Source organism: Ixodes scapularis, unplaced genomic scaffold (assembly GCF_016920785.2).
Source record: "Ixodes scapularis isolate PalLabHiFi unplaced genomic scaffold, ASM1692078v2 PGA_scaffold4__175_contigs__length_147842914, whole genome shotgun sequence".
NCBI lineage: Eukaryota > Metazoa > Arthropoda > Arachnida > Ixodida > Ixodidae > Ixodes > Ixodes scapularis.
Genome location: NW_024609879.1, coordinates 32,862,542 through 32,888,021, shown reverse-complemented (window position 1 = coordinate 32,888,021; position 25,480 = coordinate 32,862,542). Strand labels below are relative to the sequence as shown.

Genomic DNA, 25,480 nt, shown 5'->3' with positions numbered 1-25,480 from the left:
AAATACTTATTTGTCAGTTTCTCACTCGTGGTGTGTGCTTCTTCTCTCCCTTCTCCGTTGCGCTGTGCGCTAGTTCATACACTGCCTACACACGAACACCACTCGCCCACATCACCACTTTCATTCGACGCGTATAAATCGACCTTGCACCGACTGCGAGAAGGAAGGCAATGTTAAATAAAAAAAGCTAGAACGCCCCACATACATGGAACAGTTAATTTAGCTGTTCGCCACGCCGTCTGTGGCGCCGCAAACTATACTCTGTTTCACTCCAAGGGCCCTAAACTCGTCAAACGCAAGGTTGGGCCGAAGTTCACGGAGCGCACAGATTAAAAAATTCCGACGATGATTTTCTGTTTTTTTCGCCGGCGTCCAATTGGCGAGCTCCGCTAACTTTCGGCTCCAACTTTGTGTTTGACGAGTTTAGGGTTTAGGACTAAAAGAGTCAACATTAGAAAGACTTGGAGCACGTGAGAAGTTCGGTGGAGCGCTAAGGTTCCCGCCCGTGTGCGGCAGCAAGGCTACCGTTACGACAAAGCGCCCGCGTGGTTTATCCGTCTGTTGCCCGCGTTTTAACGGCCATGCATTGTACCTGTTTAACATGTGGTAAATTTAGAGCACTACTGCGCTTCCCTCGCGTTTAAGCTATTTCTAAAATGACATATTAAGTGGTTATCGATGACGCTCAGCAGTTTTTAATTGAAATCATTTGTCTATTTTCGTTAATTAAATCGTTACTTTTTAATTATCCTACTCAAAACTATGAGTAGGATAATCTATGTCCCCCCGGCCGCATAACTCTCCTGCCCAAACGCATTGGTGTATCTTTCACGGCTTTTCCTAAACAAATCTGTTCAAGACCGACCTACAGAATCTTCTTCTACGGAGCAGAAAACCGCTTTCCCAGTTTTCATCTCCTCATTTCTTCTCACAGCCTTTTATCTTCCTCTCCCCGCTGAAGCGGGCCTCTAAGCCACCCTCACAGGAAGGAGGAGGGTTTCCTTCTTTTTCACAGATAGAGAGAATTGAGGGAGAGTTTCCTCTTTTCTGCTCGTTGGTCTTCCTTCGAACTTAAGAAACAGCCTTTTTTTTAGAGAACGTTTAGATTTAATTCAAACATATCTGTTAAAACAAGACGCGAAAGCGTTATTAATGCTGAATTGCTTTGTACCGTTAAAATTAAAAACCTGCTGAGCTTTGTTAAAAATCACTGAAGTAGCGTATGAAGCACCTAGAAATGCCAGGAGTGCCCCGAAATTACCAGTTGTTCAATAGGAGCAACGCAGGCGAGGCGAAAACACAAATTACAAATTCATTCTCGATTTGTGTTATCCATCGTATCGACATGCATATTATATACCTTGTGGACTGGAGTAGGGTAGGGTGGTTCCAGTTTCGTTTAGGTAGGCTAACATATGTTCGCTGTTTCATTAAATATGGACGAGTGGTCACCACACAAACAATTGCTGATAGTTGTATAAATATTCATATAATTTTGGTACGAATTATAAATTAAGCGATACCAAACATTATATTCCTTACAGGTGCAGGAATCTGCGAAGGAGATGATTATGAAACTGATGACCGGTACAAAGACCTTTGTAAATCTGGTAAGAACATTTAGACATATTAAATTTTTAAAAATAAATCAAATGTCTCACCCCTAGGACAGCGGCGTTCCGAATTTAACTCTCTTAAGTTTTAACTCAGAAGATTCGAGCTATGCTTATTCTATCAAATTTAGAAAAAAATCCTTCCGACATTAACAATTGCATAATCTGCCGATTTCTTACTCAACGTTAGAAAGATGTTTGAACTGAAAATTCTCATTTGTATGAGAAATTTCTTGTGTCCAATAAACACATATGAATCATACAAGATATATAAGAACATATAAGAACATATAAGAACCGCATAAGAACCATATAAGAACTATATAAGAACTATATAAGATATATGAGAACACACAAGCACCATATGAGAAACTAGTGGGAACTTTCTTATAAGTTTCTTATGGGGTTCTTATATATCTTATATAATTCTTATATAGTTCTCATATAATACTTATATGGTTCTTATATGTTCTTGTATGTTCTTATATATCTTGTATGATTCATATGTGTTTATTGGACACAAGAAATTTCTCATACAAATGACTTTTTTTACTAGGGAGTAGAGCCGTTATTACAGGACGTTTCGAGAAGTCTCTTCCCGAAACGTCGTGTAATAAAGCCCCTACTCCTGTTCAAACATTTTTCTACGTTTGCGACTTTCTTGATGAAGACTTGTTCATTAATACCGTTGATTTCCGACTTCTGAGACCTGCTGAGGAAGATGTAAAATTTCGCATCTGTTATTCAGTGTTTTCTCTTCTTCTTAGGTTTATTGCACACCGACTCAGATGTTATGCGCTAGATATGTGAAATAATTAGGGGCAAAATATTATTTTGATGACCAACGCTGAATGTGTATATGTGGAACACCCTTGTGTAAAAAAATGGATGTTCTGAGAAAAAAAATTTACCTTTCTAGTTGGCACTATTGACGTGGGAATATACATAATGGTGGATACAGCCTACGGGAAACTGCTTAAAAATAAGCATTCGGACGTCATATCGTACATCAAAGTACTCGTCAACAACGTACGTATATCACAATTGATTTGCACAGAGCTATAGAACTCAATTTTCAGCTAAGGAGTAGATAAGTAGAAGTGTTAAAATCGGTTTGCTTTTTGCAATTGCCTCAACTATTTTGATAAAAAAAAACTAGTAGGTGTAAATTGAGTATGCTTCTCAAATACAAAACTAGCAGATGAGTTGAGTGTAGAGCAAATGAATGCACACTGACAACCTCATACATATTCAAAATAAAATATCCAAAAACCTCTGGTTTTGTTCTGCCTTATTGTTCAATCCGGGCATGCTTCATAATCGATTCTTTAAAACGTACAACGACAGAGACGGGACGGAAGAAAGGGGACAAACAACCGCTGAACTTACAACTGGAGTTTTAATCGTCAAGGCGAAGCCTATATACAGGATCAAACGAGGGAAACACACAAAGCCAATAACACCCCACTGAAACCAGCACAATTCGTGCATTCTGTGTTGTGAGAGAGGATCAAATTCTTTAGCCGACAGAAGAACCGACGGGATGCTGACACACTCTTCCCCCAAGCGCGCTATAGCCTGTCTCTATAATCGCCCGGTCAAGGCATTAACACTTCTTCCAATGACAGTATTTTTTTTTTTCAATTCCGCATTAGATTAAAATGACAGAGGCTATAGTACGCTTGGGGAAAAAGTAGTATGTCAGCGTCTCGTCAGTTCTTTTGTCGGCTAAAGAATTAGATTTTCTTTCACAACGACAGCATGCACGATGATTGTGTGAGTTTCATCATGTATATAGGCTCCGCATTGACGAATAAAACTTCAGTTGTAAGTTCAGCGGTTGCTTGTCTCCTTTCTTCCGTCACGTCCGTTTCATTGTACGTTTTAAATACTCATGCCTTACCAACACGCCCAAGCTTCCATTCTGAACAATTTTATAATGGACTTGTGGCGGTATTTGTAAAAGAGTTATGATCGTTATCCTGCGTATAAATTTTGAATTACTAAGAAAGCGGACTTCAAAAACTCTTATACCATGAGATATGAAATTAGGAAGTTTAGAATAGTGCATCCAAAAGCTTGGCGTTTTAAAGGAAATAGCGTTGTTGGCACCGCGCGTGCGTAGAACCGAAACAATGTCTTAGGTTTTAGGTGTACACATCATCATTCGAAAAATGCCTGGGAAACCATGGTCTTATCAGCCTTTCGGACTGCTCTCGCACACTTTTGCAAAGCGCCAAATTTACCCGGTGGTCTTGCAAAAATAAAAAAATAAAAACTTTTATCGTTTCCACTCTGGTGAAGAATGAAGACCAGCGAAGTTGTACTATATATGGTGGGAATGAAGTAATGGCCGGCCGCAAGTCAGCAAGCCAGAGTAGAAAGGCTGGAAAGGTTGGCTCCATCTATGAGCGACGGCGGCAATCAGACAACCGGCAAGTCGGTTTTCTGGTTGCCGACGTCGCTCAAAGATGGCGGTAGCTGTCCGGCGTTTTGTGTTGACATTTGTTTGCCCCCGTACACAAGACTGGGGAAGCTAGCCCTTAGCAGCTCCGCTGTAAAGGAATCGCGTTCGTCGATCCGCGTAAAGAACCAACGCATCGCAGGAACCTGGAACTCCGTGAGAATGTGACGCCATCGGCTGGGATAAAACGCGAAACTTTAGGAGCGAAACGTATTCGCAACTCCAACACCCTATAGGTGGCAGGGCGGTAGTTTCAAGATGGCGGAAGAGACGGGGAAAGATTCTCCAGGATATCCCGTGCGCCTGCTCGCTGGCGCTGTTCAGCGCGCAAAAATGATTTGTTTGTCTACAAATGCGAAGCGGTTAGGGAGGGATCATATTACAGGTGACGGAGATGCTGATGCACGTTAGGAAGACGAGCATGCTCTTATTTAAAAGTTGCAGAAACCTCAAAGTGTGAAGCTTTGTGGTGAGCGAGCGCGTTTTAGGCGCCGGTCACGTTACTGTTTGTGGCAGAATATTTTTGAGGGTGATGAAGATATGTTTGCGCTTTGCCTGGCCATTAGTGCTCTAAAAAGAGAGCCGCGAACGGTGATCGCCAAGCTTCGAAGAGCAGCAATACACAGTATTGGTGTCTTCGCGTCACAGCCTCTCAAATCGCTGCTCACCGTCTCGGTTTTAGTGTATTGCAACACATAATCAAACAACTCTATGGTTATTAATTAAAAAGTTTATTACCGCAGGCTACCGTGTGGTTTCGCATTACCACCGCCAGCTCGCGCTGCGCCTTTGAAGCACAATTTTCAGTGTGCGCCAGGAGCGTTGCCGTGCTCATCACTCTTAAAACAAAAACAAACAAAAAAATGTTGTAGTCCTTACAGCCCTTGTCACATATACGGCACTCTGAAACTTCAGTTCGCCGTGCAGCCCACTGACGTCAAACTGACTGCCCCAACTTTTACGAGAGGCTTGATGACGGCGCAATATAATATATGAAACAGCTAAAGTACGCATCAAAGAGTGCCGAAAAACAAAAAAAAAAAAAAAAAAAAACACCGAGGTTTTGCAGTAGGGCCTAGAAAACTCGATTACTTTCTTTTTTTTACACTCATTTACACTTACTTAGGCTCTTTTAATAAGTTGCACAACTCCGCTATTAAGCCGCTCGTGAAAGTTGGTAGCGCCGGTTGAACGTCAGTGCGCTGTACGTCCAACTGAAGTTTAAAGGTGCCCTACGCTATGCAAAAACTGCCTATTAACATAATCGGCGTGTTTAGGGGTTTGGTTTATTGATCTATAAAAAAACATATCTTAATATACCGTACATTTGTTATACCGTGTTATTTGCAACATTGCCGTCCCTCTGGCCAAAACTGCGCGTTCTGAGCTCTCGTCACAAACGGCCGGCTGACACAGACGCGCTTAAAATGCTTTGAGCATTTTTTTTATTTGCTTTGTAATTACCTCAAAGCAAGTACGGGTATTATGTCTTTTTAAAGTGCTTGGAATAAATGGTCATGTTCCTTGTAACGGCCTTAAAACGCGAACCCATTCCCGATTTGCATTGCTCGACATACCGTGGCGCGACGAGTTTGCTCCTACTTATGGCAAAAAATAGACTTTTCATATACCGTAATACAGAATTCTTTATTATTATCGGGAGCGTTTTCCGTCACGTTGAGCACAGATTGAGCTGGGGGCCATGCAGAAGACTAGAAATCCGCAGCGTATGCGAGACACGAAAAGTCCCTAATGAAATTTGACCTCCCGGTCCTTTGTGCAAGGCTGTTGCAAGGCGGAGGACGAGAATTCCTTTTTTAACGCGCCCACTTTTTTCGTTAAAACGGCTTCACGCATCAAGGCCTACAGTCCTTGCCACCGTTTCCGCGCCGCCGCCGCCGCTGCCGTCCCCGCTCCTCTGGTTCTCCGTTCGTCCGCGGGAGGGCGAGCGGCGCGCTGGAGTTGCGAATACTGAATAAAAAATAAAACAGAAAAAAAAATTTGATTACACGTCATCTTAAGCGTAATATCGGGAAAACAAGATCTGACATTACGGACTCATATGACATCTTTATTCGTAATAAATGCTTTGCAAAAAAAAAAAAAAAGTTATGTAGTTTTTTTTGTGCAGTTTATTTTTTTGCAGAAATATATCCCATAACAGCTCACCCACAATGTAATTTCTTGCGTGTATGGTATCATGCTTGAGTGGATGGCGGCTGACAGGAATGTTTCGCCTATCTCTTTTGTCGTTTAATCATGATAACGACAGGTCCTCAAACTTTAGAATCTTACCACAAAATGGCTGATGTCAGATTCTGGCGGAGTGTTACCTTCCTGTGATGCACAGTTTATTTACGCTGGGTGAAAACCGCGGTTCTTTTTTCTCAACCACAGCCGGTGCACTCTATTTCACTTTTATTTATCAAATACTGCAGGCCAAAAGACCGATCTCACCAAGCTTCGGCGCATGCGTGAGGCAGCCTTATAATTTTTGGTTCAGGGGGGGCTGGCAAAAGTACTCGAAACTGCTCGTGCTGCTCCTTGTTCTAGTCGCGCGGAGCTCCAGCGATGTGTCACACGCGCAACGAGACTAAAGATCTCTCAATGTGTTGCGGCAGCGGCGGCGTAGTCAAACTGGCTGGTGAGATCGGTCTACCAGGAGTTAAAAAAAAGACTGTATACAAAAAAAAAGATTTTGAAAGCAAATATAAAGAAAAAAGAAAAGAGTCAATCATACTTACGAAGACAATCATACTTACACCCACAAGTGCACCTAAAAAAAAAAAAGAAATGTTTAGTTTTCAATATAAAATATACTGCGCGAATAATAGAGTGCAATATGATAACAGAAAATGAAATTAATTTTGGGCTGGGATAAATAATTTTCTATTGGAGTCTTACTAATCGCATAGCATCTAGTGGGTCAAAAGAAAGAGGGTAGAAATTCAAAAGCCTGCTTTTTGGCATGAAAATTCGAACATATGGATGACTATTTTGTATCTCCTTCTCTTCGTAAGTTTTTCGCTTTTTCGCTGCGATCTATACGCGGTGCCCAATGCACGTGAGCCTACCCCAGCTCACGCAACGGACGCGAGAAGTGCGTAACTCGGATATACACGCTAGTCAACAGTCAGTTCGGCGACAATGTTTGAATTCGTGTTCGTCGCCAACAAGGGCTGTGACGGTACTCATCATCCGTTGAAAATGACAAGTTTCACGGCGTGCTTAAAAAGAATTACGGAAGCTTGGAGTCACCGTGCCAGTGCCCAAGCACGTCTCTATTGCGTAATTTCTTATTTCTTTTTTGAGTTGAGGAGAAAAGCCAAGGAGAAAGAAGTAGAAAAATTACTTCATGACCCTTTTAATACTTTTCGACAAGGAAATTTGCTTCTATGTCAATTATAACAATATTCAAGAATAAAAAAAAAATACATGCCCACAACGTCGCAACAAACGTCACTCTAAAAATGCTGGAGGATAAACCATATGACTCACTGACGATGCGGGGTGAAAAAAATAGCAACGGCGCGTTTTGAACAACGGCGCGTTCAAAGAAACGGCGCACTCTGAGAAAAAGTGGAGAAAAAACCCAGGGCAACGGTGCGTTTTCCTCCCTTTTACGACCCGCCCCCAAGTTCCAAACGGCGCGTTCTAAACGGTAGCCTAGGTGCATTCTAAGGAAGAAGAATGGCAAACAGGTAGCATTGGCGCGTTCTCCTGCCTTCCACTGACGCGCCGTCAAGCGGACACGAGAAGGGAGGAACCAGAAGTTTTTTCGTCCTCCATACGAAAGGAAAGTTCCTCCCTCCTGGCTCACCTTCTTTCGGTTTAGTATGCCGGGCACGTCGCAGGGGCTGTTTAATATACTCTGCTGAGTTTATTTAGCGTCAGCGGCAGCAAAGGCCGCCTGTAATTCAGCCTTCTAGTTCAAAACGCGGAGGACTATGGTTTTATTTTTGTTTTTACCACCAATTTTATAAAATGAGCAAACGAAGCCGTTAGAGACATCGAAGATCCCGAGCCGTGTCAGCAGTGCTACGCACCCTGGGCTAAGATATCTTTCTCCGCAACTCCTGAACCGCAACGTTTGGGACGACGCTTGCCATCGCCGTAGTGGCAACATTGCGTCTCAGACAGGCACGTTTTCTTCCGTGAACCAGCGTGTCTTTTGTGCTGTACGTTCGGTTCTGATTCCTGCTGCCTATCACCAACGACGATCGCCATGGTTTCGTATTACTGCGTGTCACCAAGATCACCATGACAGTGATGGACGCTGGGAACGACAACTGGAATCATATATATGACGATGTCACAATGTGTTTGGCGTGCCAGTGGTGTTACGTCACGATGAGATAACGTATACCGTAGCAGGTTGACATTCTGCTTTACATTAGAATTTCAAAACCTCGCTTGATCGATTATGTCCAATCGATCAACTAACGGGTTATGTTGGAACGCTGTCTGAACCCAGCTTCAATCGTACGGACCAACGTACCTTTTTGCAATGTGCTGTTCCCTCCTCGAAAGCGATTGCGATCTCGGGGAAGGGCTGAACAGGCTTGATATTTTACAGGAAGTACGTATATGCACAGTTCGGTATAATAGCATTCAACGTGATTAAGCAGAAATAACGATGCGGTGTAAGGAAAATGTGCTTTGTGATATAGCCGGATAGGTTTTAGTCGGTAGTCGGTTTGTCTCCGAGAAGCTGGTTTTTGAACTTGCGAGGACGTAGCAAGCCATATACAAACCATGCAGCAAATTGCGTCTTTGACAGCACTTATGTTGAGCGAAATTCAATTTATCTACCCCTAAGGCAGTGAAGCGTCGCTTCAAGCTGAGTGAATACCTTCTTTAGAGAGGTTAATTCAAGGCGACAATTGTACCGCATACGAACACCGTAAAAAAATACAACGTTAAAAAAACTCTGTCTCTAGTGCATTACAGAATACGCTTCGCGGGGCAGCGCGCGGGGCAGCGAACACGTGGCCGCTAGGACCCGCAGTTTAGCGAGCTGTTTAATCGGCAGTCGCGAATAATTACGGCATGAACGTTTACTTTTTTTAAGAGATTCTTCTCTTCGGCCGATGCAAATGCCTCCTGAGGAAGGACATTCCTGAGAAGATGTCAACATAGTGTCAACATTATGTATTGCTTAATTTCTCAGCGAGAAAATCTGGAGAAAATTCGTACCTTCAAAATGACGAGCAATAAATTAAGAATCGCGGTGCTAAGAGTAAGTAATCGGGGTAGTGAGTGTCCAGGTTTGTCTGTTTCGTGTATATATGCGATTTTCTTTTTTTTTTTTCTTCTTTTTTTGTTTAGCTGATGCTATTGTGTTCTCGCACCCGTAATATATGCACAAGTGTGTATGGTAAATTCCCGAAGAGCAATGGCGCCGAGAGCAAATAAAAACTTTCAATTTGTCGCCTATGAATGCGGCAGTACGTGGCACCGCCCAGCCTAGGTACCTGCAATTATTTTATTTAATACTGCCACCAGGTGGCGAGCGATTTATCCTTATTTCACCCTTCGCGATATATTCTGGTTACCGTGCAAAATTGAGGCAAGTAGGCTGCTTGGGATTCGCTCTCTCATTTGAGGGTAGTTTTTATTTCGCGAATGGATCACCACTTCTTCGTAATGTGCGGTGCTAAAGAAAGAATTTTTTGCTTGAGAAATAGCACAAGTAAGACCTGAAGTGCCCTAAGTTGACGTTTTTGTGCTGTCTCTGTTTAACATCGTATAGTGTTGACAACAAGGGAACTGAGTGACTGGATTCAAAACGCGAGCTTCCTCAGCCGCGCGGGGGCTGACTTCGGCAATAAATGCAGTTCAGGAAAAGCTCGTGTTACGTTTTTATTTTCTGCTCCTCTCGCCCCAAAAGCAGCCTACTGCTTTTCTTGCTATTGTTTTCAGCAGTCACTGCGAGGTCACCAGAAGCCCGAGGCATTCGCCTGTCCAAAAACTATCCCAACTATTTTCGGTTTAACCTCCACAGCGTTTTGTGTAAAGACCGAAAACAAACGCAGCGTCCTCGCTAAGCATTATTAAGCTCAATTCACTCGACTCGGGGCCGCAATAACTAGATGAATACGTGGGAAGGATTTTGCTCCACTGCGTTCAGGGACCAACGTTCCTCCCTTATCGAAGGAACGTAGACTAGAAGTTCGATCTTTAATTGATAGAGGAATATATAAAACCTTTTTTTTTCTAAGAGTGTGGTCTAGCAGCAAGACAAGCAGAGTTGGAAGATGGCGGCACCTAGGAGAGGCGGTCGCCGCATGAGCCAGGGTGGGCGCGAAGTCGGTTGCGTTCTCGTCACTGGAAATTTCAGGTCAGGGCGACAAACAATTTATGCAGCAGATACATTTCATAAACTATTTGGAAGGTTCAACAAGGCGGTAACGATCGCCAGCAACTTGTTGTTGGCGACGTGTAAAGCCTCTCGTGCCGTGGCGACGCGAGCTGACATGACCATTCGAATGCTCTGATCGTATTCTCGAAATTACGCGAATCTAAAATGTTGCTCATGGCCTAGCTTTTTTTTTTTTTATTTAAAGTAATTCGCGTGTCCAAAAAATTGGTTTCTGCACCTTGTTGGCGCTGCAAGCACGGGATTCGTCGCATTCGAATTGCGACGGAGAAACGCTTTTCTAAAACTCTCTTACTTGACATGCGCTGAGGTTAGCGCTGAATTTATCGCTGATGTGGGCTAAGATCGCGCACATTACTTTAAAACTTCCCATTTTCTTCTACGTCTTTCGTTGACAGCGTTCACGGGATACAAACCCCATGTCTATGCGACTTAACGTCATTCAAACTACGATGCCACGCGACAGCGTCGTTTCACATGACGTCACTATACGTTACTTCGTCAAAGAGCATTACGTGTTGTCGTCTGACGCTGTAACGTTAACTTACGTGGCCACCTGATACTGTTGCGTACCGATGTCACGTGACTTGGTTGAGTCAAGTTACGTGGTAACGTACCACTGACGGAAAGTTACGTGGTCACTTGATACTGACATCAAGTACGTGGTGACGAGACACTCTAACATCATGGCGCGTGGTCACATGACAATACGACGTCGAGTTACGTGAAATTGTGACACTATAACCCCAAGTTACGTGGTTATTCTACAATGAGACGCCAAGTTCAGTATTTGCGGAACGTGGCGAGTTCAAGGTACGCGGTTACGTGACATTCTGACGTCAAGTTACACAATCACGTGTCACCACGACGTCATGTGACGTGATCGCGTAATCCATCGTGGATTAGAACACGTGACAACGTGTCCCATAATGACACCACCCATGCAATCGACAAGCGCACGGTTTACCATTTCTTCATTCCAACTCCGCGTGACGTACTTTATTTAGGAACCCGCTCATAAAAGGATCGTGCTTTAAAAGAAAGGTATTAAAATCGCACCTTAGCCCTTCGTTTTATTCCTAGAGCTAGTTACACCGTATGCCTTAAATTTGAAATCTAGTATTCTCAAAGTTTCTTTTTGTTTCAGGTAGAGGCTTATTTCTGGAACTTCAAGTGCCCTGATGTTAAATTTTCTCTTCTTGGAGTAAAGGAGTTAACGGTAAGCGAAGTGAAGGAAAAAAATATAACCGTATTGAATCAGTGTTTGTAATCATTTCGCCGTGGTCTTGATGCTCAGGGAATAACCATGTCTTTTCGATTGGTGCTGTTATTTCTTACTATATTTATTTTATATTGCTACAATCGACTCTGCATGAAACATTCTTGACGCGCGTCACTTTTACATTTTCTCATCAGCATTAATTTTTATAATACGTACCTTTTTTGCACAATGTCAACGTGCAGAAAAGTGTAAACCTTTTTGTTTAAACAAATTCCAGACTGTGGAGGCACGATAAAGACGGCTTTCATTGCTTTATTAAATATAATACCAAAAACGGTCGTAACAAAATAAATTTACTTCCTACGAAACTTTTTTTCCATTAGAAGGAACCATGCGTAATCCCACTAGGTTGCTGCGAATAAGAGTTAAATTTAAAGCGGTCCATATAATATTAAAAATATATCGCTACTTTGAAACTTCATACTTCATACGTGTATCATGACGCGCGCTTTAGAATCTTGGGTCGTGTCGCATATTTAACACAATGGAAATGTTTGGCCTGCGTAATTTTGTAAATTTCTAATATACAATATGAACTCAAATTAAAACAAAACAAAAATATTTTTCTGCAAAACATTATACTTGATCACATGTATGAACGAATTTTTCAATGTCTTACTCTTTTGAAAATACTTTTATTATCCAGTAAACATGAGATATTCTGAGATAAATGTTGATTCAACACCTCGGGTACCGTACTTTGTGACATGATGGATTCTGGTGCTTTAAAATTATGCACACTGTGCTAATTAATTTTAACCCTACATATCCAGCCACCATTATTTTAACAAAAGCTAGTGTTACAATATTTTAACATAATAAGGTGATTTGTATGAGATCTATAAAACAAAACAAAAATTCCACTTACGTGCTAACCATATTTAAATTTCAAGAAGTTTTTTTAATCACGAAATCACGACATCTGTGCAACGATCTGTTTTAGGAAGAGGAAGAACGTTCTTTCAAGAAATACAAGACATTCAAAAACGAGTCAACGAAAAAGCTAGACTCCACTTTTACATTGGCTATGTTTAACCGCTGGGTAAATAAGACAAACCAATGCGAACGCGCTGATGTTGTCTATCTACTAACAAGGTCGGTATGATCAGAATACTTTACGCTAAAGAAACCTTTCATATAATGCAATTATCAGTCTAGTCATGTTTTTGTTATAGTGATCCCATTGGTGATTTTATGGGGGCATACAGACTAGAAATGAAAGGTAAGAAATCATTACATTTATTCAATTCATTTAATACATAATGTTTCAAAACACTCTAAATGTGTGAAGGCGCAGTAACCACTGTGTCAGGTTGATTATCGCCTTCTTTATTCTGTAACGTTCCGAATTGTTGTCGTTAATTGTTTTCTTTATATTAGGTGTAAAAATTATTGTGAACAACAAAAAGTTTAAATGTAATAAACAAAGCCTAACGTGTTAAAAATAAAGAAAAATTAAAATTTAGATGATAATTCCGGTAACCAACGATTATTCATTCATTCAAGGATCTGGAAATTATGCTGAATCATAAGAAAATAGGCATTGAGAAATGCAATCATTGATATTATTTACTTTTAAGAGTGCAACCAGCTCCAAGACTGTTGTGATATTAAAAAGATACACTTGCCCGGATACTTTTGAATACATATATCGAGTAATAATCTACACGGAGCGACAATTGTGGCCCACGTGAATTGCCGTTTGTTTTTATTGGAGTGTGTTTCTCATAACTATAGAGAAATACCTAAACTGTCTAATGTAGAGAAACGCTCTTCTCCGGTACAAAAAACTGCCCGAGCAACGATCGAAAATAAAATTAGAGCGGGTTGGTAATGATTTCATGAGAAGACCCCACGCACAAATTTCTACAGTACTTATATTTTCGACTTCCTCTTCTCCCCTCCGGCCTGCGCTGGGATTTTTAATAACGTTCTAAAAAAAAAATATCGGTTCCCCTTTTTTCAGTTTTCACTCTAAAATGATGAAGCATGGAATTGTTCGGTTCCACGTTATCTCTTCCCGTTCAAAGTCCCGTGGCCACCTAGATGCGTTCAGAATAGCAGCATGGCAAGAACGCTTCTTCGTGGCTGGGTAACGGAACGATATTCAAAAGTTCCACTCTCATTCGTATATAATAGAATCGGGAAGCTCTTATTTTCCCATAAAGAAGCCTTCATGTCTATTTACCATTTCTTATCTGCGTAACTCCGCTAACTGCCTCAACGTCATGGCAGCGCGTTTTGATACGTGCGTTGTTTTCTCGTGGAAGTTTCGCCTCAAAGAACTTTGAAAAAAATTGAACAGCAATAGTGCTCCAAAGGTAGTTTCATCCAACATTCCAACCGGGTTCTCGCTTGCTAAGATCAAGTGGTGTACTCCATCCGTTAAACTGTGGAGATAAGTACATTGGAAATACTGGTAGATGCCTCAACACTCTCCTCTGGGAGCACATCTTTGAAGTAACCAGAGTAGCCAGTGACTCTCTTCACCATGTTGTGGAGCATAAATGCATTTCTTTGAACTATGAGCTGCACTTCTAAGCAACGCGAGTTATCGGGTAAAACAAGGATAGACTTGACAGATAAATAATTAAGTCCTATCGGATGGACGGTGATGTCTTCAACTTTGCCTCGCCTTCATATATGTTATCAAAGAGTGCAGTTGAGTTTCTGGGGCAATAGTTAGTCAGCTCACTTCAATTTTATAATTTTCCATTTTCGTTTCCTATGTTTTATGTTTCTTTCTTTCCTTCGCGTTATTTTTATTGTTTTTTTTTTCTTTAAGAACATTACATTAACGGAAACGTTTCCTTAACAGTTTCTTTATGTGCTTTTAATCATTTTCCTTAATGCGCTTCTTTCTCCCGCGTTTCTTTTTCTTTTTTACAAGGATGTTATTCCTTTTGTTTTTCGAGCGCTTTCGGTTGTTAGGGAAGGGAAGAGCTGACGATTTGAGGGTGACTTCATTAAAAGTATTTTTCTATTTGAAAGAACTGTACTATTTGTTTTCGTCCCTACATGTTTTATTCTTTCTTTTTTTTTTCAAATCAAGAAAACCGCGAGTGTAGTATTAACATTAACAGTTCGCGCGGTGTATAGTTCAGAAGAAAGTACAATAATAAAAATTAATTGCTGACGGAAGCTTTTATTTTTAAGGACAATAAATATAGTCGTGTCATAATCCCTACTGAAAAAAACCATTTGGCGCCTGTATGAAAATAAACGGGTCCATACCGGTAACAGTTTAACCATACCGGTCACCAGTTTTCCAAAAGGGTCGTCCGTATGGCTCAAAAGGGTCCCCCATATGAGCCATAACGGTCGCCTATTTGGTCAAAGAGGTCACTTCTTTGGCAAACGGGTCACTCGTCGGGGTAAATGGGCGACTCGTTTGGGCAAAGTTGTCGCACGTTTGCTCAAACCGGTGAACCTGTTGCACAAGCGGGTGACCGTTGACCGTCAAATTGTACCGGTTTAATCAAACGGCTCTCGGGAGCCCGTTTGATATTGAACGTACAGATCGGCGGCCTGGGCACGCCTAGGTGTTTCAGCCGTGGCAGCCAATGTTTCCGGAAGGCTGGGAGCGCCGGTTCATTGACGCGTAATGCAAGTAATTGTATTTATATTTTAAGTGCGCTGATGTGCGCTTATACTGCAACTAAAACTAACATTTTTTTTTATTTTTTCACGTAAACGCGCGACGTTGGTGAGCCGATATTTTTCACAGAACTTTAAAACTTTGTCCATCTTTTTTTCCTCAATTTCCTTATAGGCCCGTAGCTCTCAAGTTTTGAGAAGCGCTCCAGACGAGCACAATAGAATGAAGCAATGGTGAGGGTGCAGGCTAGCTGGTGTAAATTGAGCATAGCTGTAATCCCCAGTCTCGGGTTTACAACTATGCACAATAGAATATTTGGCTCGCGTTTCGAACGTGCGTCATCACGCTTACCCCACTACAGTTTTTTTATACTCCGTTCCATTCTAAGTGCCAGCGTAGCAGAGGCTACAAGAGCGAGCTCCGAGCTTGCAGTGTCCCTTCCAAGCACGCGCGCCCGTGCAGTGCCAGCATCGCTCAGGTAATATGTCTTTGCAAGAAGCTTCGGCTTTGCTATCATGTAAATTCAAACATACGGGCTCATGGAAGCTATGAAAAAAAGTGAAAGCCGCTTACAACTCCCTGTAACGCCGAATTGGAGCGCAGCTCTTGAGGAGGAGGAGGGAAGGGCGCTGGGGGGGGGGTTAGACTAACCAGGGGGGGGTTACGTGACCTTGGGGGGTCACCTGACCCCCAATGCCGATGACGTCATCACCGACGTCACTGATGACGTCATTAGTGACGTCACTGATGACTTCACCAGTGATGATGACGATGACGATGCGAATGTCGGTGACGTCATCAGTGACGTCGCTGACGACGTCATCAGTGATGATGACGATGACGATGCGAATGCCGGTGACGACATCAATGACGTCACTGATTTCGTCATCAGTGATGATGACGATGACGATGCGGATGTCGGTAACGTCACCGGCATCCACATCGTCATCGTCATCATCACCGATGACGTCACCGGCATCCACATCGTCATCGTCATCATCACTGATGACGTCACCGGCATCCGCATCGTCATCGTCATCATCACTGATGACGTCATCACTGATGACGTCACCGGCAACCACATCGTCATCATCACTGATGACGTCATCACTGATGACGTCACCGGCATCCACATCGTCATCATCACTGATGACGTCACCGGCATCCACATCGTCATCGTCACTGATGACGTCATCATCACTGATGTCATCATCACTGATGACGTCACCGGCATCCAAATCGTCATCGTCATCATCACTGATGACGTCACCAGCATCCACATCGTCATCATCACTTATGACGTCACCGGCATCCGCATCGTCATCGTCATCACTGATGATGACGATGACGATGTGGATGCCGGTGACGTCATCAGTGTCGATGACGTCATCGGGGGGTCACGCGACATCGGCGGGGGTCACGTGACCTCGGGGGGTCACGTGACCTCGAGGAGGGGGTCACGTGACCTCAGGGGAGTCACGTGACCTAGAGGAGGGGGTCACGTGACCTCAGGGGAGTCACGTAACCTCGAGGAGGGGGTCACGTGACCTCAGGGGAGTCACGTGACTTCGGGGGGTCACGTGACTTCGGGGGGGGTCACGTGCCTCCCCACGAAGTCACGTGACCCCGGTGGGAGGCTCGCGCGGTGCATTATGGGATATTTCCCATGATGCACCGCGCGGTTACGCCGACGGCGACGGCGACGGCGACGGCGACGCCGCTCAAGCCGGAAACGGGCCCCTAAGAGCTGCGCTCTAAAACGCAATGAAATAATAAAGCTGATTGGGACGCCGAGGCCGCGAGCTGCATAATTCCTTTTTATTATTATTTTTTTTTACTTTTTGTTATCGCGCGTCCACAGATGCGGACAGATGCTTGAATTCGAACGTGGCATGTGCAAAATCGAACGTTACAGCGCCACCTGGATAGTGCTGCCAGCATAACATGGTCGCGTCTTGCGGACGCGCTCGCGCCCCCTGCCTGAGAGCAACGGGTCTATTCAGCTGGAATCTCTCTCGCAGAAGACGCAACCGCATGAAAGAATGTACTTCTAGAGTCCGTTTCACTTCATTTCAAGACGCGGCGAAGGTAGCGCGCGAACACCTGGCTGCAAGAACATCGAGCATTGCGAGAGCACGCCCGCCGTTGCAGCAGTCAAATTATGAGCTCGTGCTGGGTGCTTCTTTGGCTCGGGCGCAAGCTAAGCTCATGGCCGACACCATTTCCAGCGTGCGTGCTGAAATGCGCGCGTTTCGCCTGCTTTCCAAGGCTGCAAACGCGACGTGCAGTGGCAATTTCAAGAGAGGAAAAAAGCGCGTGTACAGCGGTGTTGGTACAGCGGTCCGTGCACCCTCCCCCCTAGCATTGACTGCATTGGCGCAAAAAGCCAACCGCAGGTTTTCTTTTTTTTTTTTCTTTTTTTATGGAATACATGAGGAGAGGGGTGCGAGGGAGGGGGGTGGGGTGTCCCACCCCCCTCCCTCCCGGTGTCTTGCTCCTTGACCTCGCCGTCGCCCCCTCCCTCCTCTCTGGTCGGCTCTGTCACGTGACCAGAGAGAGGGTAGGGCAGGCTCCACGCTGATAAGCAAAGCCAGATCCGGCTGCGCGCGCGTTGACAGTCGCTTCTTTCTTTGTCTGCTTGTTTTCCGTTGCAACTTCGTTAGTCCTGCATGCTTCGATCTGCCGCCTTTCCCTGCGGTCTTATAAGAATGTCTCTCGACAACGTATGGGATGTGCACCAAATGTTCGAAAAGTCCTACGCGTACATCGGGCGCGTTCAGTAGCGCCTCCCTTGCCTCTGAACGGAGTGATTCGAGTCGGAGTCATCGGAGCGCCTACTGAACGGCAAAAAAACCCGCGGCTCCAAACTTGCTTCTACGCAATTTCCGCTTCCTCCCCTGTGCCAGACGGTCTCCGAATAAACTGGAAGCAGACGATGGCGAGCACGATCGCTTTTATTTGACGCCGGTATTGAAGTCTTTACAAGGTCGTTGAAGAAAAAGCGGGTGATTGTACACATCAGCGCTGCTGTTCGAAACGATGCAACGCGATCGAGCCCTTCGCTTGGCGGTGCAAAGGCAGCTACTGTCATAAAAGCCAACAAAAAACGTCGTCAGCACACGCAAAATATAGAGCTCGGCGAATCTACGCCGCCGGTTGCGATACTTTTATACGGCCATACGTTTGTTCTGCACTTCGTAACGAACTCGTATACACACGGGAAGTTCGGCCGCGCTCGGCGATCAAGGTTTTGTCGGCCGAAGGGAGCCTCAGCCAACGTGCACCCCGATTTAGCTACGCAAACAAAACACTAATCGGTATCATGCTCTGCGTGAGTGTCCAACCGGCTTCCAAAGTCGCGGTCATACCCTGCCTTGCTCTGTTGAGCGCGGACAGGACTATCGTCAATATTACCGAGTTTCCGTGCAACGGCGATCAAGACACGACGTCAAATGAACGTTTGCGTTGTTTATTAGCATATTCAAACCAAACAAAATGAGGTCCAATGCATTTTCCGAAAGAGCCTTACCTCAAAAAGAAATTCGAACGCGTTATTCGTCTTACCTTGAGCACTTTTCATTAACAAAAGCGAGCAAACCGCACACCCGCGACAGAACCGAAGCAGCTTATCCCGCCATTTTTTTTTTTCTCTTTTAGCGCCGGAAATCGTCACCAGTCAGGAAATGACGTCATCTTAGCTCCTTTGACTCTACGTGCACCGTCTCCGGACTTGGTGCTTCGGAGCTTGACTCCGAAGCCCCGGAGTTACGTGCACCGGAAGTGACTTTTGGCCGTCCAGTGGAAGGAGTCAGTGACTCCTTGACTCCGGGGCCGCTACTGAACGCGCCCATCGGCAACAAGCGATTCTTCAAAGAAGTCAGGAATTCTTGCGGTGTGGCTGCGTTCGGCAAATGACAGCTTGTGCGCCGCATCGTGCACTTCAAGGAGCCTTCCTTCACGTTCTAGTGTTTGTGTGGTTGTCCTGTTTTGACCGTGTCGACAAATATTACGGATTGCATCTCACAAGGCCGCTATTATTATGGTAAGTGCACTGCAACCTACGTGTTGGCAACGATTGACCGCTCTTCTTGGCGTACTATTCCAGGTTATCCGTAGAATTATGCAGCGCCTATTTACGCGGCAGCCGAGAGAATAATTTCCCCGAAAGTCCAGCTGTATAATCTAGAATTACCTCGATTCTTGTTTGCTTTGCAATCTTCTCAGTTGTATAAAAGCTTAAAGTGCCTCGCACATTTCACAGATCGCTTGCACGTTTGTACTTGTCGTCAGAAGAGGTAATAAACTTCGAGGAGAATTGAAAACAATGTTTTGTGTCTGTTTTCCTGTCCATTTGCAAGCACCTACGCGAGCGCATTTGTTCTACGTGTTTTCTCCATGTTATAAATACGTTTTTGAGTTTCGGGACGTCTTAAATAAGTTTAAAATAACCAACCTCCCAGACGATACCCATTTAGGGCTAGCGAATCCGAATGGCACGTTCAAACGTGTGGTCACGTGCCAGGTCGAACGGCCACCCGTATCAAACCGGCAGCTGTATCAAACGGGCATCCGTATCAAATGGGTACCGTTTCAAACGGCTACCCGTATCCCATATTCACGTTTGATTCAAACGGATCGACAGGTTTGATTCAAACGGGTCGACCAGTTTGAATTTCAAATGTTTTTTTTCAGTAGGGAATGTGACTTCAAGGATACCATATATGCGTTTTTTAGTTGTATTTAAAAACAAGATAGCCGGAAACGAACATAAGATAGCCGGAAAAAGGCTATCTTATTTACGTTACAAGGCACAGAAGCCCAACGCAATGTAGATGCACTCCAGCTTTACGAGACGCTCCCTGCAGATGGAACCGATGAGTTCCAGACTTTCCTAGAGGCCTTCAGTAAACAATTTGAGTTTTCCAGTAGTGTTACGCTTGAGCACCGAAAGCTACGTGCGTTGGTTCAACCTCCCAGACAGTCGGTCACTGGGTTTCTCGCTGAATTACGCCACCAGGGCTCGTTTTTCGCATGCGGAACAACACTCGACGGAAGAGTGTGCAAGGGTTTCTTGGATAGGTTTAGAATCTAGACGCGTTCACGATCGCGGTCTTCAGGAGTGCGAAGGCTGTGCAGTGCCGACTTTGTGCGAGCTTTTCAGTGAGCACAACAGTATGAGCAGAAACCGAAAATGGCAGCGAGTTTTTAAGGGCGAGAAAGGTCAGAAACGGCGGTCTCAACGGAAGTTCAGCAAGTCGTAAAACACCGAGCACCGAGCCACCAAGATGGCGTCCAGGCGCCATAGTCTTCTCGGCACGTAAGAGATGGCTACTCCGGCATCCCTCCGTGGCCTCAACCTGGCTACCCCCGTCCCAGCCTGGACAAGGGATGTCTTGGACCCCGGTGACATCTGGTCTCATGCCCCGGCTCCCGGCACTGGTGTTTCAGCCTCGCAGTTGTCGTGATCCCGCTCCGCCTCCAACTGGCAGGTACGAAACCAACAACGCCTGCTTTTTCTTCGGACTTCGTCATCATGACATGACACTTTACCCGGCGTCCGAAGCTACACGCTTCCTGCGCGGGAATCTAGGACATATTGCGGTGCTATGCCGCAGTCGACGCCCGCCGTCGGCAGCCTTCGCCTACGTTCGTCTGCAAGCATCTTTTTTGGTTCCCGGCCGAGGTTCTCGGTGAACCTTCGCTGACCGACACTCTCAAGGAGACTGGTCTAACCTGTTTGGCGCGTTCGACCCGCTTCTGCCTCCGGACATGTGGCCGAGTGTCCGTTTGTGGAGGATCCGGCGCCCGTGGAGACGACAGTGCGAGAAGGCGGTCTCGTTCGTCATGATTTATTCATAGCCGAAATGACGGTAAATGGAACACCTCTTAATCTTCTTGTTTATTCAACAAAAACGTTCAACGAAGTTAACAAGCATCACAAGATAGAGTTGCATCCGCCATCGAAGAATCGTTCGCTCTATGCAAGATACCATACCTGTGCTTGGATGTTTTGTGGGGCAAGTAGTCTTTAAGGACCACTGGGTAGCAATGGAATTTTGTATAACCAAGATTGGACGTTCATTACTCGGCATCGACGCGGTTTGCGAACTGAAACTTGTGTTGAATGGCGCTAAACTCAAATGTCTGTATGCGAATGCAGCTCACGGAGGAGGAGCACCGCAGCGAGATGTGAGCCTCATGCCCAACCCGCGGCGACAACCGTTCACCGTGCCGTCCCGTCAAGCATCGCAGCTGCCTGGTTTTTGACATACTACAAGTTCCAGGTTCCCTTCAACACCTGCTCATAATTACACATCTCCTGCCTCAGCGGTCCCGGCGGAGACCATACATAAAGTCATCATACACAAGTCAAGTCAGCAACGCCATCTCTAGAGTCACGAACTACGCGGTCCACAAGACCATCCTGAGAGTCAAGCGCCCTATGGTACGCAATCTCACCCGGAGAACACAAGTTCATTGAATAGTCACCCTGCCACTGCTGGTTCTTTTAAACAAGACACCTCTAAGTTACCACCCGGGTTCAAACATTTCGAATATATTTTTAGCCCACGCTTGGGTCTGGTGAAGAATCACACTCGTAAGATTAAGTTGCGGCATACAGTTACACCAGTTTAATCACAGCTTCGTCGTCTCCCGATGAGCTTCAGAGAACGAGTTTCTGAAGAAATCTTCAAGTTGGAAAGCGAGGGCGTCATCGAACATGGTCAAGATTCAGAGTGGGTGTCGCCCATTGTTGTCGTTTGCAAGCCAGACGGCAAGATCCCAATATGTGTGGATCTACGAGCACCGAATCAAGCCATTGTCATCGATTCTTTTCCTCTTCCCTGCATCAATGAACTTTTAAGTTCTGTAAAAGAACTTGTTGTTGGGCTAGTTGGTGTTGACTGTATTGAACCATGGTTAAAAGTGCTAAAAAGACGTACACAAGCAAGAAGACAAACACAGTGCTCTGCGTGGAGGGGCAGTGTTCTCGAAACTGGAGTTGGCTTATGCCTACCATCAGGTCCGTCTCGACCCGGTGAGTCGTGACCTCACTTTTTGCATCACCTTTGAAGGATTGTTCCGCTTTCAGCTAGTCTGTTTCGGACTAGCATCCGCACCCACAGCTTTCCAATAGTTAATGTCTAAAACTTTAAGCGATGGTCCGGGAGTCCAGTTCTACTTGGAAGATGTTATCGCTTATAGATCCACTTTGAAAGAGCACAATGAAAACCTATGTGGCGTCTTGTCTCGAATTTCATAAGCGGGATTGAAGTTGAACCGTAAAGGTGTTTTCCAAGAAAAAGAGCTCTCATTTTTGGGACACCATCTTTCCATGAAAGGCTTAGCACCCGTTTAATCCAAGGTAAATTAAGTCCTAAATTTTGCAACTCCTTCTGATCCAGTTAAGTTGAGAGTGTTTCTAGGGCTTGCAGAGTATTACAGCAAATTCATTCCTCGTTGTTCCACGGTCGTAGAACCGACTCGTCGTCTCCTCCGTAAAGGAGTTCGTTTCAACTGGTCTCCGGAAGTCGAGGCTAGTTTTCAGAAGATAAAGGCTTCCAACAAACAGACTCCAATGTTATCCATGTTTGACCCAAAGTCGCCTATCGTCATGGTAGCATAAGCTTCGCGGTATGGTCTTGGCGATGTTGTCCAACAACAGTATGGAAATCGGCTTTGTCGTGTAGCCTTCGCGTCTTGCTCACTAACTGATGCAGAGCGAAGGTACTCGACTGGCAAAAAGCAAGCACTAGCATGTCTCTGGGCGTGTGAAAAGTGGCATGTCTATCTGTGGGGAAGGTCGTTTGAGATCCGTACGGACCACCCAAGCGTTGGTTACGTTACTTTAAAACGAGGATCCTTGAATCCGCCTTTAAGAATCACGCGATGGTCATCCAAAATTGTGAACTACAACTTTAAGATGGAGTTTTAGAAGGGTGCCAGCAACGTCGTCGCTAACGCATTTTCAGGGTTGCTAGTGTTTGACACTGAAGAGGACATGAGATTCGACGAGAAAGTTGTTTCCGTTCCCTACTGAAAAAAACCATTTGAAATTCAAACTGGTCGACCCGTTTGAATCAAACCTGTTGATCCGTTTAAATCAAACGTGATTATGGGATACGGGTACCCGTTCGAAACGGTACCCGTTCGAAACGGTACCCATTTGATACGGATGCCCCGTTTGATACAGGTACCTGTTTGATACGGGTGCCCGTTCGACCTGGCACGTGACCACATGTTTGAACGTGCCATTCGGATTCGCTAGCCCTAAAGGGTATCGTCTGGGAGGTTGGCTATTTTTAAACTTATTTAAGACATCCCGAAACTCATAAACGTATTTATAACATGGGGAAAACACGTAGAAAAATGCGCTCGCGTAGGTGCTTGCAAATGGACAGGAAAACAGACACAAAGGATTGTTTTCAATTCTCCTCGAAGTTTATTACTTCTTCTGACGACAAGTACAAACGTTCAAGCGATCTGTGAAATGTGCGAGGCACTTTAAGCTTTTATACAACTGAGAAGATTGCAAAGCAAACAAGAACCGAGGTGATGTGAGACTACACAGATAGACTTTCGGGGAAACTATTCTCCCCGCTGCCGCGTGAATAGGCGCTGCATAATTCTCCGGATAACCTGGAAGAGTACGCGTAGAACAGCGGTCAATCGTTGCCAACACGTATTTTGCAGTGCACTTACCATAATAATAGCGGACTTGAAAGATGTAATCCGTGATATTTGTCGTCACGGTCAAAGCAGGACAACCACACAAGCACAAAAACGAGAAGGAAGGCTCGTTTAAGTTTTAACACGATGCGGCGCACAAGCTGTCAATTGCCGAACCCAGCAAACCGCAAGAATTCCTGACTCCTTTGAAGAATCGCTTGTTGCCGATACACGCGTAGGACCTTTCGAACATTTGGTGCACATCCCGTACGTTGTCGAGAGGCATTCTTATAAGACCGCAGGGAAAGGCGGCAGATCGAAGAAGGCAGTACAAACGGTTGCAACGGAAAACAAGCAGACAAAGAAAGAAGCGACTGTCAACGCGCGCGCAGCCGGATCTGGCTTTGCTTATCAGCGTGGAGCCTGCCCTACCCTCTCTCTGGTCACGTGACAGAGCCGACCAGAGAGGAGGAAGGGGGCGACGGCGAGGTCAAGGAGCAAGACACCGGGACACCCCACCCCCCTCCCTCGCAACCCTCTCCTCATGCATTCTATAGAAAAAAAAAACAAAAAAAACAACAACTTGCGGTTGGCTTTTTGTGGCAATGCAGTCAATGCTAGGGGAGAGGGTGCACGGACCGCTCTACACGGGCTTATCTTCTCTCTTGGAGTTGCCACTGCACATCGCGTTTGCAGCTTTGGAAAGGAGGCGAAACGCGCGCATTTCAGCACGCACGCTCGAAATGGCGTCGGCCATAAGCTCGGCTTGTGCCCGAGCCAAAAAAGCACCCACTACGAGCTCGTAATTTGACTGCTGCAACGGCGGGCGTGCTCTCGCCATGCTCGATGTTCTTGCAGGCACGTGTTCGCGCTACCTTCGCCGCGTCTTGAAATGAAGTGACACGGACTCTAGAAGTACATTCTTTCATGCGGCCGCGTCTTCTGCGAGAGAGATTCGAGCTGAATAAAAAAACTGAAGCAAAAAAGGTGGACAAAGTTTTAAAGTTCTGTCAAAAATATCGGCTCACCAACGTCGCGCGTTTACGTAAAAAACGAAAAAAAAATGTGCTAGTTTTAGTTGCAGTATAAGCGCACATCAGCGCACTTAAAATATATATACAATTGCTTGCATTACGCGGACGATTTGAAAGCAATGAACCGGCGCTCCCAGCCTTCCGGAAACATTGGCCAGCTAGGCGTGCCCAGGCCGCCGATCTGTACGTTCAACATCAAACGGGCTCCCGAGAGCCGTTTGATTAAATCGGTACAGTTTGACGGTCACCGGTCACCCGTTTGTGCAACATGGTCACCGGTTTGAGCAAACGTGCGACAACTTTGCCCAAACGAGTCGCCCATTTGCCCAGAGGAGCGACCCGTTTGCCAAAGAAGTGACCTGTTTGCCCAAATAGGTGACCGTTATGGCTCATACGGGGGACCCCTTTGAGCCATACGGGCGACCCCTTTGGCAAACTGG

The 25,480-nt window shown here is 45.1% G+C and overlaps 1 protein-coding gene across 1 annotated transcript in view; it reads left to right on the top strand.

Moving 5' to 3' along the window:
• LOC115311275 overlaps positions 1-25,480 on the top strand; it is an 87,450-nt gene that overhangs the window by 3,243 nt on the left and 58,727 nt on the right. Inside the window, exons 2-6 of the mRNA XM_040220294.1 lie at positions 1,545-1,610; positions 2,533-2,642; positions 11,604-11,675; positions 12,682-12,833; positions 12,914-12,960. Coding sequence (XP_040076228.1) covers positions 1,545-1,610; positions 2,533-2,642; positions 11,604-11,675; positions 12,682-12,833; positions 12,914-12,960 — 447 coding nt within the window. The remainder of the gene's footprint in view (positions 1-1,544; positions 1,611-2,532; positions 2,643-11,603; positions 11,676-12,681; positions 12,834-12,913; positions 12,961-25,480) is intronic.